The 16,718-nt window shown below is 41.5% G+C and overlaps 1 protein-coding gene across 3 annotated transcripts; it reads left to right on the forward strand.

The window, feature by feature from the left end:
• The first annotated feature begins 1,120 nt into the window (after window positions 1-1,120).
• On the forward strand, window positions 1,121-16,485 carry sgk1 (serum/glucocorticoid regulated kinase 1). 3 transcript variants are annotated; one of them, XM_042390646.1, is made up of 10 exons: window positions 1,121-4,016; window positions 12,108-12,183; window positions 12,394-12,469; window positions 12,636-12,824; window positions 12,916-13,047; window positions 13,830-14,066; window positions 14,170-14,265; window positions 14,369-14,524; window positions 14,630-14,719; window positions 14,979-16,485. In XM_042390646.1, the coding sequence occupies exons 1-10, from the start codon at window positions 3,956-3,958 to the stop codon at window positions 15,144-15,146; spliced, it is 1,281 nt and encodes a 426-aa protein (XP_042246580.1). In that variant the 5' UTR covers window positions 1,121-3,955; the 3' UTR covers window positions 15,147-16,485. The 3 variants fall into 3 exon arrangements, with proteins under 3 accessions (XP_042246580.1, XP_042246581.1, XP_042246579.1); XM_042390647.1 differs by lacking the exon at window positions 1,121-4,016 and adding an exon at window positions 9,902-10,032; XM_042390645.1 differs by lacking the exon at window positions 1,121-4,016 and adding an exon at window positions 10,469-11,990.
• The last annotated feature ends 233 nt before the right edge of the window (window positions 16,486-16,718 follow it).

The raw sequence follows: 16,718 nt of genomic DNA on the forward strand, positions 1-16,718 counted from the left end.
GCAGAGTCAGACATCCACCTGGGGTGTTGCCAGTCTTGGGGGATCCATGCATCGCCCCTCCTGGCCAGCCCTGTCATGCTGGAGTGCTCCATCTGCAGTGGACCCTACATCAGCTACACCCTGGAGGATACCTGGCAGCCACGTCAACGCACACAGGCAAGTTCATCTTCCTCACAGCTAAGTCATTTTAAATTACAGGTAGCAAACACTCATTGGTTTACCAATGGATCCCAAAGCAGGGGACTTCCAGGTGAGGAAGGAGAGATGTTACCAGTATGTAATAAAATATTGTTTTCATAGGGTTATAAGATATATGCAAGTCCATTTCTAACAACAGAAATATCAGATTGTTCATTATATGACAAACACCAGCTGGCAGTTGAGAAATAATGAAAATACTAAAGGAAAACTTGTTTTTAAGTTTGAAGTAATTGAATTATTACTGGAAACACTGCTGCAATATAAAGGTGGGTCATAAACGATCGCATGTCAGTTTACATTATAAAGCCTTATGTCCATTCAACTGTTAATTACAGTTTATGGTCCTCTCTGGTGGCAGTTTGAGTGACATATGTTCTCATGATTATGGAGAATGTTTTCCGATGCACAGGTAATATTAGGTTTATTTTAGTTTTACTGAGGCACCTACAGTTTGACCACAGATCATTCAGCCTCTTTAGAGCTTTCCTCACTGCAGTACAAAGTACTGACTGCCTGAAATCTTTTATTGCTCATCAATATCATATTCTAGATAACATGACCTACCTTTGTAGGTCAAGTCATACTTGTAAATGTCATGCAGTACATACAGTAAATGTGAGGAAGTTACTTGAGAGAACTGGAAACCTCATAACCATCAGAGAGAGAGAGGAAGGCCTGTTAGACATCATCTTTTTTTCTTGTAGCTCTCCAGTGAGCTTGTTTATTTTTGCAACACCATAAAAAAGTGACTTGATTCAGGCAAATGAAAGAGGCATTACTGTGACATCTACATTTTTAAGCACTATAATCATGTAAATGTGTAACACACTAACAGTAGTGCGAGGTAATGTTTAATATTTGTCTCTGTACAACGTTTCAACCGCAAGAGTTGCTATTCACCTTTCTGTGCTCCTGCCAAATGAAATTGCCAAATCCAGTCTGGGAAAATAAGTTCTTATCTCATAACATAAGAAATCATTAACATTTTAGTGGCTTGATACAAATGGATTTTAATGGTAATACACTTGTTTCCCAAAACAACAACATCAAAACAACAACATCATCAAAAAAAATGTTATATTAGAAAACACAATGATTCCGAAATAGGGGAAACTTTTGAGGAATTTACACATTAGCATTAATTAAACTACTTTCCCCCTATTTTCATTTCATTTCCCTTGAGCTTTGGTGGATACAAACCAAGAAAGAAAAACACCCAGAGCAGTTATCCATTTCTTTGATGGTAAATGCAAAAATATCTCTATCCTTTTTGCTATTAAATATGCTTTATTTTATGACTCACAGTCAAGTCATACAAGCCTCTACCTCCCTTTGACCCAGACAAAAACTATTCTGTGCTTGAACAACCCAAACTTTCTGTCTTCTTGTTGAAAAAAAATGTATCCACCATGAAATATTAATGAACAGAAATCCTAGATTCACCATCACTGTGGTAGAACTCCATCAGATCTCTATACTGAATCGATACACAACCTGAAGTAAGAGAGAGAAAGTGGGAAGAGAGGGCAGGAGGACAGTAATGAGTGAGAGGAGAAAGGACAAAGGGCCATGATGAGAAAGTACATGTTGACTGCAGAGAGATGTTGACAGTAAGAGGACATGAGCATCAAACGATGTATGTATACGTGTGTATCAGAGAGAAAATGAGAGGAAAAGATGGATAGACAAGGTTACTGTCAGCTGTATTAAGGCTTATATGGAGATGAAATGACCAGCACGACAGGCAGATTGTTGAAAGCATCGCCTCTGAATGAATAAACAAACTGATGAGATTGAAACAACGCGCACACTAACATGCACAGATGCCTCAGCTTGTCTCGTTCTCAGAAAACAGTCATGAGAGAATACTCAGAGCTGCAATAGTTTTCAGAGCTGCAGTGTGGAATAGCAAACTAGGCTAAGACTGTATTTAACAGTCGCTTTGAAAAGTCGATAACTGACAGCGGGACATCGTGAAAAACTAATATCTGACACGCCGGTGGAGTTCCATGGGAATGTCATGAGATGCAAATGCTGCTGGCTCCGTGACAGCTACCAATTACGCTGTTACTGTATGTGAAAAGGGAAAGTGGGGCAAATTTAAGTAGCTATTATTGAGACATTTGTGCCTGTGTATGTTTGTGCATATGTGTTTACTTGCATAAGTCTGAGCCACAAAAGCATTCAGCCAACAACGTATAGAGCAATAAACTGACCTTTATAATTGAATGGAGCAAGTCAAAAGTGAACATTCACACACAAACACCCAAATGTGTTGTCTTTTATAAGTGGATGGTTCATTTTTGGGGTAGTTGTTACCAGTAATTATCTGCTTTGGCTTCTATGTTAATGATCAAACCACCTCATTACTATCTAGAACTGATTCAATGACACTTATTAACACTATACTGCGTTTAACAGCAGCACTGAACAAGGAAATGTTAGCGAAAAGGCTTTAAACTAAGGGGTACCATTAGCTTGTTAGCTAGCCAACACTGTTGATTATTCAACATAAGCTCACAAACATGTAGCTACTGTTTTTACTTACACTATTTAGCTCTTTACTCCTTGTGAGAAAGATGAGTTGGTGTTCGTCATATCAAGCACGTATTGTGAAAATAGAATTTAACAATTTCTAAAGCTGCCCAATCTCAAATATTTGAGGCAGCACATCTCTTCTCAAGTTGAATGGTCATGACGCCTCTGTGTCTGTTTGCAGTCTAAAGTGATCAACTGTGACCTTGGCTTAAACTTAACCTAATTTTTGGATGTCCATGGGATCAAGTGATAGTTCTTTAGCGAACAGAAAGTGTAAACAAGCACATAAATGTTCATGGAGTAGATATCCTGCTCATCTCTTGGCCCAAGCTGAGCAAGACGAGTTTCATGCTGGTGTTCAGTCTCACTACAAAACAACAATTCTCTTGTCATGTTGTTAGAGCAGAGGTTTCTCACCACTTTCAGCAGCCGATTTACTGCAGTGTCACCCTGGAAACCCAGCCTCATTAAAACACGTCATGTGGGGACCCAACTGAAAGTGGGGCACGTACCAGTCTGTCAGAAGTAGTGGTTTTAGAAATGCTGATTTAGAGTGCTGCTGTTAAAAAGGTCACGTCTCATATCGTCAGTGTACTAGAAATGTTTTCAAGAGCTAAGAAAAGCACCCTGGAGCAGTGATTTAGACAGAAAATATCTGTGTATTTGGAGTAAATATATGTTGTTTTTTGCTTTTTTATCCTGTTAATCATCTAAAAACCCACCAATTTGGGAACCACCGGCCTAGATTATTGCTTAGTAAGCTTATATTTTTGAATGTGCTAAGCCCAGGGGCTCTACATACTGTACACATAATCCTTCCACTGAATTCAAACAATAAAATTGCCAAAACTGGATTTTCAGGGTTGTACACATCAATAGCAATGTGTTACCCAATATGTTAGGTCTGGCTTTCAATTTGTGTATCATGACTTTGTATGATATGAATTTGTAATACTGAGACTTCTTTTAAAGAGCTATTTGATGGCTATTGAATTGGATCCACAATGTGAATCTCTAATATCAGTGTGAGTGTGTCACTGATTCATAATTCATTTTTTACTGTACTGTTACATGAACTCAAACACAACTCCCACAAAAAATCTATATAAATCTCCAGGTCATAATTCCAATATAGCCTACTTTCCATTTGCTTGTCTATGTCGTTTAAGTATTGAAATTGTTTTTATTAAGTAATGTCATATTTCTCCCCCAGGCGATGGACCTGTACTACCACAATGAGTCAGACCTGGACAGCTACTGTTGCCCTGGCGACAACAGTAAGTCACCAGCAACTAAATCTGTTGTTTTGTATTCTCCTCTTTCCTCCCTACTCCTTCTTTCCCATTCGTCTTTCACGCTGTGACTCCAGACTCCAGACTCCAGATAGCTTTCTCCATCACTCCTCTCCGTCAGCGCCGGGTCATTTCTCTTTATTATCTGCAGTTTGGTTTATTTTCATCATCAATCCAAAATGATCTTCCTCCAATTCATTCACTGTCTGTTTTTCTCTTGTGTGATGGCTGTGAAAGAAAAGTGATTCAGCCTGCACACACACACACACACACACACACACACTGCATAACTTTACCTTACCTCATCACATCATGGGCCCTCTAATCCAACCCCTAAACTCCAGGATAATAACTGTTGTTCATAAACCAAGATTACTGTTTGTTGTTTTGTGGAAACGAGTTTGGACAGCAAAACAGCAGTTACAGAGACAATGCAGAGGACTGGTCATCATACACGTGACACAGTGACCTTTTCAACATCTGTTTACAACTTAGGCCATGTGTGAATGTTGATTGCATGTGTGTTACTGGGTGAGAGTCCAGCATGGTGACTGTAAATGACTGGGGACTGTTCTCTGATCATTTTTCCATCATGCAGCTTATTTGTGCTATAAATCTCAGTCCAATCCAAAGTGCACAGTCTCTGTGTGTGTCACATTTTGGCATAATTCCTATCTATCCTCTCTTCTATTGGTTTATTTGCCTTTGTTGGAAATCTTGCACGTGCCAAGCCATAAACTCTCCTCCTGTGCATGTTCATTAGTGTGTATATGGGTCTGAGCTCACCATCCCATTTTTTTTTAGCAACACACTTTTACTTTTCTTTCATTTTGGATCCAGAAAATGAAAAAGAAGTGAAATCCTACTACTACTGTTTGTTGACATAGCCTCCCGAGTCGCCAAAAGTCTGCTAAGAGACACTTTCCGGAAGCTAGCCAATCAGAACAGCTCAGGCTCATTGGGAGACAGGAGTTAAAACGGCCTGTTTCAGACAGAAGCTGAACTAAGGGCCTGCATAAGATGAATAAAGAGTTTTTTTTAACTGTAAATAATGCAGATATACCAGACCCAGAATATAAATATATAAACCTGGAAATGTGCATGATGCTTCCCCTTTAACTACATATTATAGTATGATAAATGTTATTTTATCGTTCATTAAATTGGTATAACATTATTTTGCTTATTCCTGTAGGAACCATTCATTTCTGCTCTTGGATTATAGCATCCATTTGCTTGTCACTATGTGCTTCTGCAAAACACTTTATGGCAGTTCTGCAGGAATACCTGCTGCCTGTTGGAACATTTCCAACTAAATAATGTGACAAGAACTTCATTCTGATGAAAATGTTTTTCACTGGGAGTAGTCTGCTCGTTAATTATGGGAGTTTTTGGCGTATAGAGAGAAATCCGAGCAATTAGCCAAGCTGGTGACAAGCTGTTCCTGTGGCCTCGGCTGTGATGTTGCTACACCCTGGCATTCCAAGTTCACCAATTAGTGGCTTTAGGGGCACTTAAAAGTTAAAGAGTGTCACGTATTAGTCATTTAAAATGATGCAGTGATGTGGGAGCAGAGGGGAGCAATGAAGAGCGAAAGAGGGTTAATAATATCTACAGGGAGTTGAGTTCTGACCATCTAATTTTACAGGGGAACAAACAGCAAAACACGCATGTTCTTACACTCCCCTCAAAAAAAGTAAAGAGCAGCCTTATGCAACAAATAGCATCTGCTGAGGATACCCTTATTAAACCACATTAGTACGTTCCTCAGCTAGCTGCAGAGCAGTTAATCAGCATTTACACAGTGACTTACAGAGCTTTTCTTCCTCAGATGCCAGCAGGTTTACATAACGTGTGATTACTAAGTCTGAGTTTGTTTGTGTTCTCAAACTTTACTCATGTTCTCAGTGACGCAAAATAACATCAACAGATCCTTTTTCTAAAGCTGCTGTTTACTCTTTTCTCCTGTCATTTATGAAGCATTGCTCACCTGTGCCAACCTGCCCTTAAGAGCTAAACAGGCGAACATACACATGCGACACAGACATATACACGAATGCAACCTAAACAGAGGGAAATACTTTATAATTGATGAACACACACCCAAACCGGAGACATTTTGCAGTAGGATGTCTGAACATGTTCATTGCCGTTATACCCTGAGAATTTACAGTAAAGGCTTTATTGTAATATAGACAGATTAGGGTGTGTATCCATCTAGAGCCATTGACATCATACATTCCCTGTCCCCTAAACCTACCATCACATCCTAGCCATACTCTTAAAGCCAAATCTTAGCCCTCAAAAAACCCACTGCAAAAGCGAAGACAGTCAACATGCCCTTTGCAAACATGTGCTCAACTTTTAAAACCCAAAATAGTTACCCTTGAAACCTAGAAACAGTAGAAAACATGGAAGAGCTTCATTTATTTTGATTTCCGAGACCAAGGAGGTTTCCTGGAAAGAACTACTGTATGTAATTACGTAATTATTACTGAGAAAATAGAGACGAAATTCTGAAACCGTTTAGAATTTGTTTGTGTTCAGTTTATGAGCAGTTGTTGATTTACCAAATTACACAGTCCTTTCCTTTGAGTTTACAGTTAATTCTAGGAAATTATTGGAAACAGTAATATAAAGTGGTACCAAACACACTGATCAACATATACAGACCAGCAGACATGATTAATCCATCACACACACACTCATCCACTCAAGAAGGTACTGTATATAATGTATAAGACACACGGGAGACTCACTACATAGAGGGTCACATGACCAGAACAGAGGTAGCTTTAGGGCATCAAGTGGCTACTTTTTGGTAGTTTAGCCCAAGCTAACAAACACCACACACACACACACACACACACACACACACACACACACACACACACACACACACACACACACACTGATGGTCCACTGTGTCCAGTTGCAAAATAAAAGCCAAGCTGTCCTCTTTGAATAGTCGAGGGCTTTATGTAACAGTGTCATTTGGTTCCTCACCACCGCGGCTCATTCGTATTCATCACCAGGCGGCTTCGGATCAACTGTAGCCACAAACACCCTCATCATCCCCGGCACAAAGAGTGGACATTACAAGATGGAGGGATGAAAGAGATGAACGGATTTAATGGATGGATGTCATCTGCCGGAGACAGCGTGAATATGGGCATATGCGGGTCTTTGTGTATGTGTGTGTGCTTTGGAAGGGGGTGTATGTGGGTGGGTTGAGGGAGTATGTATGTATTTATACTACAACTCTAATATCCTTCACCTCCACCCCTCCAGCACTGCAGCGCACCCCTTCCTGTCCTTTCACCAAACGGCCCCCAGAGTATTGCGTGTGTGTGTGAATGAGTCAGTGCTGGCCTTGGCATTCATGACAGTGCCACTAGTGGGTTACATAAGTCTCTCTCTCTCTCACACACACACACAGAAAGGCAATAAACGCACAGTTTGAATATGGTGGAGCCTTCTCTTGTTCAGGGCCCGAGCCCCAAGCAGCCTGAATCCAAAAGGGAAAGAGGGCCAGATAGGAAAAACACTGAGAGGACCTATTGTTAGTGTTGCTCTCTCTCTCTTGCCCGTTCTTCCACTCTCCTGATCTTCTCTCAACACCTCTCTCTCATTTCATTCAACTCTTGGCTATGACCACAGATGCAGACACAAGAGCAGTGCTTACGCCACAGCAGAGGTAATGAAACATCTTCTTCATTGTCTTTTTCAATCTTCTCCGGCTAAGATACAGAAGGATTCACTTTTTTTTTGTTAAAGTGCAAAGAAGCTGCTCATCATTCAGTGTCTGCTTTTATACATATAAACTAGAGAAGTTTTCAAGGTCATCACTTTTTTCTGTGCTGCTACATGCTTTCCCATCTGTTCTTATTGCTCTCTTTTGAGAAAGCAATATGTGATGTACACGGTTTCACTTGGAGCCTGATGTTTTCAAGTGCTGATAAGAGATGTCGGCTTGTGTCCCGCATGGACTGCTACTGTGGTGTCAGTGGTGAGATATTGTAGATTAAATGCCAGTTGAAGGATGGCAGCACTGCAGCCTGCAAGGAGAAATATATTTTTCTGAAACAAACTGTGCTAAGTTCTTGGTGGTGCAGTGAGGGAGTGGCTGTGTTGGACACCTTGAGGGATTTTAGGAAGTACCTGATGTGCCCTTTTTCTCCTTCTCTCCTTATTTTAGAAAGTCTCTGTGTGTGTATGTGCATGCACTGTAGGTTGGTTTTGCCCTCAAGCTTGTGTGTGTGTGTGTGTGTGTGTGTGTGTGTGCACGCACTTGTGCGAGTGAGCTGTCAGACTCCCTGCAGGTTTGTTTTGCCCTCCAGCTCTGCATGTATGTGTGTGTGTGTGTGTGTGTGTGTGTGTGTGTGTGTGTGTGTGTGTGTGCATCAGGTGGCTATGGGGGACAGATTAATAATAGATTTGACCTGAGTTAAGGGAGAAACAGAGACAGCAGTGAAAAAGTTGATGCTATATTTAAAAACTGCAGAGTCACACATGCATGCACACAATGATTTTCTCTGAGAGAGGCAGGATCAGGGCCAGGAGCAAAAGAATACACACTTTTCTCACTCTGTGTCACACACACTTAGTAATCTGTGGATAAGCTTTAATCGCTGCTTGTGTTTGGTTTTGCATTTCCACAGTTCAGTAACAGTACACTCGGTGTAGCTGTCGCACAAAAGCATACATTTTCTCACTCTTTTTGGATTTGTGACCAGAAGCTCACTGGTTCTAGAAATCTTTGCGACTAAAGTGAAAGAGCAGCACTTGCCTTCCTCATTACTACCACTGAGGTGCTCTTGAGCAAGGCCCTTAAACCCCCAACTGCTCTTGTGGAGCTGTACAGTGGCCAGTGGATCAAACTGTGGTTGAACTGGGCAGTTTCCAGGTGTGAATGTGTGTAACTGAGCATTTCTATCACCTTCCTGAGTAAATAAATGGAAAAAAAATTGCTATTGCTGTTGAAGATGCTATCCTCCTTCATCTAATCTCTGTTTATCCTTTGTCCCATTATCTTCCTGCATTTTTGGAGCATATTTCACCTATCCATATGTTCACATCCTTGTCTTTTGCCCCCTCACATCTCTGTTTCCTTTCTTTTTTTCCCTCTCTCTGCTAACTCTCTGAGAAAACAACAGGATAAATACACACGAACAGAATAGTGGGAGAGAAATTCATCAAGAGACTGACTTAATTAATACGGCCTCAACTTCCTGGCACCTGCCAACTTTGAATTAACATGAACTCGGTGAATTTCCAAATCCAGGTTACTTTTTTAATTCCCAGCCCAGTGGGTGAGCGGCCTCAGCAGGCTAGTGGAAAAAAAAACTGCCTGTTAGTGAAGATATAACTTACTGCCAAGTGCGTTTAGCTTGCAGCATAGGCCAGATCTTGCCTTCATGTTGGCTTGGAATATCTCAATTAGAGAAGAGAAGTACAGTTTCAACTGAAATACAGATGAATGAGGAGATGCTGAGCCAGGAAAATGTGAGAGTGAAAGTGATGATACGTGTGTAAATAAACTGCATTACATTCTATTTCCAGTATGTCCTTTTAGTTTTCAGGCACATGAGACAATTATTTGGCTCAGAAATCCACCAATTACATTTTGGAGAGAAGCTGCAAAACATGAGAAAATAAAATAAGAATTAAAAAAAAAAAAAAATAGATGTTACTTTTTCATTTTGTTGTTAAATAATAATTGCAATGGCTGAACTTGAAGGGGGCTTATAGGGAGCATGAAGGCATCATGTCCCCCGCCCTGAGGAAATCTCATGCAACCATGCATAAAACTGTAGAGTGGAAGGAAATAGAGGCGGGACGTCTCCGCCCTCCAAAGAAAAAAAATCCGGATGAAACTCTCCAAGAAGAGGAATGCAGTATAGTTCGATTACCTCTCTGCCGAGGAGCCTTAGACCTCTCTCCTTGTTGTGATTTGGAAACCAAAGCTTCCCTATGAAAGACAAAACGACCGCCTTGACATGTAAGTAGGCTGCCGGCTCTGTTGAAAGCGACAGCGATGGGTTGATCCAAATCGAAATCTCTGTAATATTCCTATAAATACTCTTGTAGGAAATTGGTCGATAATGATTTGATTGTGATTGAATTGCATGTGTGTGGTTACCTGCCTGTTGTGATATTCAGAGTATCTTTTGTATGGGTAAAGCTAAACCCCACTCTCTGTGTGTGTGGCACCGGCAGACATATTTGGGGGGCGCTCCATTCACCCCACAATCCCGTGACCTGGATTTAAGACGCTGTATGTTTATGTGTGGAAACTCCTCGCTGGTAGGGGGTTCTGTTAAATGTGCCAGGGAAAGAAAGCTTGGCAAATTTTATTTTTCAACTTGTTGAACTCATGCGCTGCAGGCAAAAAAAAGAGAGAACTCCTTCAGATCTGAAAGGTGTGTTTGTGTTCTATGGAAACTGAGGCTGCTGTGTTTTCTGAGTGTAAATAAAGCAAATATTAAGATTTCAAGATGTAAAGGTAGGAAACCGAATACTTGCGAAATCACGCATGCTTTTACGCAAGCTTTTTTTTGGTAAATTGCAGTTTGTATTGTGCAACAAAGTTACAGCTGTCTACTTATATTGTTCCTATTTTTTCATTAACTGTCTCAGAAACTGTGCATGCTTAATTATATGTTTCACAGTGTCTGTCTCCTTCCTTTTACGCACGGCTATCAATATCCTTTTAAATGGATTTGGCCTTCATAGGTGATATCGTCTTACTCGGTCTCATTCCACACAGGGGTGTAGAAAGAACTTGAACCAGGTGCCTTACATAACCGTACCTAACTGAGTCAGACAGGTCCTCATTGTGCCAGGGCGCTAAAAGCGGCGCACATTGGCATTTCCCCCCTCATAATTTCATTCTGATCACATTAAAGTGTTTTGTCAGCTTCTGATAGGCTTGTCAGCAGGTTCGGTCAGATTGTGGATCTGGTCCCTCTTGTCTTTCCTTTGGCCTGGATGCATTCCGGAGTTTCTCATTCTGTACTTTTCCACTACCAGCGGCTTTTCTTGGCATCTGGCCTCCCTCGGCTCAGGCTCTCCCTCTCGTCTTTTGTATATCGAGGGAACCTGCGTCACTCCCGGCACTTTTAATTGAGAAACAGCCAAACAGTGAAGCTGATAGGGTTTAGTTAAGAGGTTATCAGATTATTTGCACTGGACGTTGTTGCAAACTCAAGGCCGTTCACACAGGGAACTTGGTGTGGCCCCTGTGGACAAAAATAATCTGGAGTTTGGAGAACAAAAATCTCAAGATCAATCTTTAATAGTTTTACTTTGTGGCGCATATATTTGTACAATCTACAGTTTATTTTGTACCCCTGGAACATATAAGGACGCTGTATGGTATTCAGTGAACACATCTGGATGTCATTAACTTATAGGATTTGTGTTTGCAACTTTGTAGACTAAAAATCGGCTGTCTTGGTGACAATTTTAGCCAGACCCATTGAAAAGTCAGACTGCGGTATATTAAGCAAAGTTGCCATGGTATTGCACAAACATATGTGCAAACAGTACAAACCAGCCTCTCAGTGTCTGGTGGTAGAGAAGAACTTTTTTTCCTCCTTTTTCCTATGTATTTGACGCAAGCACATCTTGAGGCGCGGCCATGACGTTGGGAGCGCAACGGCCTCTGATTGGTCGAGAAGGGGATCGATCATCTTCTCACGGTCCATTTACCATAAAGAGATGTTGACAGAGGATCACGCCCACCAGAGGGGAGTGGGTAGTTTGGCGCACCTCCTCCCTCCTCTGGCCTCTTATAAAACGAGAGCCAAAAGTAAGATCGTTGTATTTTGGCTTTAGGCAGTTGATGAGTACAGAGCTACTGTTATTGAACTCATCACATCATGACGGTCAAAACAGAAACAGAGAAGCCTGTCCTGACTTACTCGAAAACTAGAGGACTAGTGGCATTAGTCACCGGTATGGATGATGAATATTTTTAAGCAGATTCTTCGGGACATGGATTGACATCTTTTTGCTTTTTATTTGAACATCTAAATAATCTTTTTATCTGTTTTTTCTTCTCTTTCGTTGCAGCTTTTATGAAACAGAGGAGAATGGGTCTGAACGACTTCATTCAGAGGCTTGCCACAAACTCCTACGCCTGCAAGCAGTGAGTACCATCTGATTCATGTTATTGTTCTGCTTTCACTGGAGGACAAACATTGGGAAACACAAGTTATCTGTCCTCTGGAGAAACTTTATGACTCAATATAACTCCCAGTTCAGTTGATTCAAACGCACAAAAAAGCTACTGTTATATATTCATTCAATACTTTTGATGCTTTGTTATTAAATTAAGTTTAAACTCTTTGTTTTTCAGTCCTGAAGTTCAGTCTATTCTGAACCTTAGTCCTCCTCAGGATGCTGAGCTCATGAACGCAAATCCCTCTCCTCCTGTAAGTATGTTTGCATTAAATAGTGCATTGTGTGCTTCTTCCTTTGTTTATGCTTTACCATATGCAGAGATACACACACATATCCTCTGTTTATCTTTACAATACATTTTAAGGTTCATATTATGGCTCTAACTTCATACTCTCCTTTTATTCCTACCTGTCACAGCCCAGCCCATCCCAACAGATCAACCTCGGTCCATCCTCCAACCCTTCAGCTAAACCCAGCGACTTCCACTTCCTCAAAGTGATCGGCAAAGGCAGCTTCGGCAAGGTCCTGCTCGCACGCCACCGTGCAGATGACCAGTTTTACGCAGTCAAAGTCTTACAGAAAAAGGCCATCCTCAAGAAGAAGGAGGTAAATACACACACACACACATAAATCAACACATACGGCATAAGGTGTCTCCTTGTCAACCTCTCTAACCTCTGCTCCTTGTTTCCCTCAGGAGAAACACATCATGTCAGAGAGGAATGTGTTGCTAAAGAATGTCAAGCACCCGTTCTTGGTGGGCCTGCACTACTCTTTTCAAACGGCAGACAAACTATACTTCATCTTGGACTACATCAATGGAGGAGAGGTGAGTTACTGCTTGAATGGTTGCCAGAAAAGTAAGAGGATATGAGGGAGAGATGACAGAGCTATTTGATGGATATAGTTGGAGGAAGAAGGGAAACGAGACAGTAGACAAACTGTAAATTCAGAGAGTTGAGAGAGGAACAAAATATAGAGCCAGAATCAGAAACAAAAGATTGTTATTTTTATAAATTCTGCTTCTATTCAGTTGTTACAGTAACTGTGAACATGAATGCTAATAAACTAAACTCAAAGATGAGGCGGAGACATAGACAGACAGAGGGGATATCCTGTCATGAGAAGCAGAATAGAGGCCGCCGCTTTCTTTTTTTTTTTTCTGCCTTTCTTTCTCTAAAGGAAACACCTCTCAGGAAATCATGGGGTGGGTTGGGACAGCGGGAGAGACTCGGGCCAAAATTAGCAGCACCATTCAGACTCAGTGTGTGTCTAATCGAGCTAATTTCCTGTGATTGTTGGACGAGCAAAGACAGCGCTGATTAAATATGGGGCCTTGTCAGGAAACAGGACACATTTAGTCTCCTTCTACCCTTTCTCTTTCTTCCGTTCTTTTCCCTCCATCCCACTGGTCTCTTACTCAACCTTTGGCCCTTGTTTCATCTGTCTCCCCTTGTCAAACTTTTTAAGCTGTCACCTTCCTGCCTCTTTATTTCCTCCCATCCAGTTTCCCCTCTGTCTCGGCCTTTTTCTGGCTAATCATGTCCTCTTACTGTAATTTTAGAGCCGTTGCACTGACCTTTTCTTTGTTTTTTTCTTTTTTTCTTCCAGTTGTTCTACCATCTACAGAGAGAGCGCTGTTTCCTCGAGCCCAGAGCCAGGTTCTATGCAGCAGAGATCGCCAGTGCGCTGGGCTACCTCCACTCCCTCAACATTGTCTACAGAGACCTGAAGCCAGAGAACATCCTTCTGGACTCCCAGGGACACATCATCCTCACAGATTTCGGCCTGTGCAAGGAGAACATCGAACCCAACGGGACCACGTCAACCTTCTGCGGTACGCCAGAGGTAAGGATGAAATCTCCAGTTTTTGTGTCTCGACAGCACTCACACACACTGTAATATTTAGTGATGTAACTCACCAGTTCTACCTGTCTGCTTCTCTCCACAGTATTTAGCTCCTGAGGTGCTACACAAGCAGCCATATGACAGGACAGTAGACTGGTGGTGTTTAGGAGCTGTTCTCTATGAGATGCTCTACGGCCTGGTAAGTAATATTCACAAAACTTACGCTTCACGCATACATCATACATATTCCACGCTCCTTGTTGTTACCAGGATGCTAACTGATTCTGTTTGTCCCTCACCAGCCTCCATTCTACAGCCGTAACACAGCGGAGATGTACGACAACATCCTGAACAAACCGCTACAGCTGAAACCCAACATTTCCAACGCAGCCAGACACCTGCTGGAGGGCCTGCTGCAGAAAGACCGAACCAAGAGGCTGGGCTGCACAGAGGACTTTGTAAGTACTTGCTCATGTGATTGCATGTGTGTATCTTTATGCTTATTTACATATTGCGTGCGTGTGTTAAAGGCTGTCATTTAATTAACTTTTATCTCTTCTCAGATTGAAATTAAGAACCACATCTTCTTCTCCCCCATCAACTGGGATGACCTCAACTCCAAGAAGATCACCCCTCCCTTCAACCCCAACGTGGTATGCTCCTTTTTTATACTCCATAAAGTGCTGATGATGGCAGATTTATGATTCTTTCTACAGTGTAATAGACCACAGACTTGCTAACTTGTCCTATTACCTCAGTAGTTTCATTTACATAACTGGATCAAGAGCGCGTAACATTCTCACCGTGAATTAAAACATTACCAATTATGGCAAGGTATTTTGAATGGACAACCATTACAGAGTGACTAATCCCCTCTCCCTCCCTCTCTCCTTTCCTCCCTTCCTCCCCTAGACGGGACCCAACGACCTGCGGCACTTTGATCCAGAGTTCACAGATGAGCCGGTGCCCAGCTCCATCGGTTGTTCCCCCGACAGCGCGCTTGCCACAGCCAGCATCAAAGAGGCTGCAGAGGCCTTCGTTGGCTTCTCCTACGCCCCTTCTATGGACTCCTACCTATAGGATTTAAACAAGGCACTCAATGTGAACTCGTATTTAGACTTACAGGACATGAACTTGTGCCGTGTCCATGCACTTGCATCTTGACCGCACCCCACATTTCCTTTCAGGATGGTGGATATTTCCGAACCAACCCCTGCAACAACTCTGCATCTACAAAGACCCTGCGTTTATACATGATACATGTGTACTTGCCATAATCTCTCCAACTCTTGAATGCATTTAAGAAGCTACAAGAGGATGCCTGCCATAATTGAATGACATTGGGGTTGAAATGCAATCCATCTTACCCTGATTTACCAACGCACAAAAATTCTTCAACCTTCCACAACAGACAAAAACCTTACGACACTTCAGCCTATGATTTACCATCTTCTACCCAATTTTGGAGGTCCTTTGCACATAGCTCAGGCAGCTTATAAGCCCCCCTCGACCCTGAAGCCACAACTGACAAGCACACACACCAACCTCCATCTTTTCTCAAAAGAGGAAGGCTGGATCATACCAGCCGTGTAAAGGATTTGCATCTGCATCCATGTAGCGAAACATCTTCCCTCTTTTGACATTCTGTCCACCACCCATGGGGACCTACTTTTACCTGAGTAGCTTGGAGACGACATTCATTTTGGTGCTTTAGTGTCTTCTCATTTACCTTCTGTGTGATTGAAAAAGGGAGTCATTTGAAGCTGAATGTTACAGAGGGGGACGTCTTATTTCTCTCAAAGGTGCCTTTATTTTTTTCTCTCCATCAGATTTCACATCTTTTGGGTTTGTCTGTGTCCAAGTTAGTGTCACTGAGTTGCGTTTCATCTACTCTGCACCTGACTGCAGGTGGGAGGAGTTGGGTTTTTTTTTTTTTAACTCACCAGAGAGGAACGATGTAGCACTGACTTAATACACCTGTTCTGTCTTTAACATGTAAGACGTGGGAACTCATTTGATGTGTCATATCTTCATTTGCACATAAAACAATAATGCTGATAGAGAGAGAGAGAATGAGAGCACTGCTGCTATATCATAGGTGAGAAAGAGAGTGATGTGTTCAGAAGTGTTTGTGTAGTTCTGCTTGCCAACTGCGTCCCCCTCATATAGTCTTCCATTTGCCTCACAATAATGCAACGGCGGCCTGCCGCCGGCCCAACGACATCGAAACTGAACATTCCATTTTAATATTGCTGTAATGCAGTTTGACGGTATTTAAGTTTGTTTGTATATTTGGAGTTATGTGTACTACTTTTAATGTATATTGAACAAAAAATGACTAAAGGTATGCTTAAATATGTATATGTAACAATTCATGTTAAATGTACTGTAAATTGTAAAATTGTTTAAGATTTATGTGACCATGTTTGGTTTGCAATAAAAATTTAACTTTATTATACCTTATAAACTGGAGTAGTTGAGTGGTATTTTAACTTGAATGAACAACTTTTTTATGCCACCTTCATATAGTAACCAATAATTAGTGTACAAGTCATGGCTTCATTTTATTGATTTGCCTTTAGTCTGAATATATACAAATAACTTTCACACGTTTTAGTCAAAGAAAGTAAACTAGAAAATGTAAAGAATGAA

This window comes from Thunnus maccoyii, chromosome 17 (genome assembly GCF_910596095.1).
Source record: "Thunnus maccoyii chromosome 17, fThuMac1.1, whole genome shotgun sequence".
In the NCBI taxonomy this organism is placed as follows: domain Eukaryota; kingdom Metazoa; phylum Chordata; class Actinopteri; order Scombriformes; family Scombridae; genus Thunnus; species Thunnus maccoyii.

What these genes read in the sequence shown, in the direction of transcription:
- sgk1 (XM_042390645.1), top strand. Translation starts at nt 11,915, where the DNA reads ATGACGGTCAAAACAGAAACAGAGAAGCCTGTCCTGACTTACTCGAAA. An exon ending in CCATCCTCAAGAAGAAGGAG is followed by an intron (nt 12,825 to 12,915) that starts GTAAATACACAC and finishes TGTTTCCCTCAG; the next exon opens with GAGAAACACATCATGTCAGA. An exon ending in TGGGCTGCACAGAGGACTTT is followed by an intron (nt 14,525 to 14,629) that starts GTAAGTACTTGC and finishes ATCTCTTCTCAG; the next exon opens with ATTGAAATTAAGAACCACAT.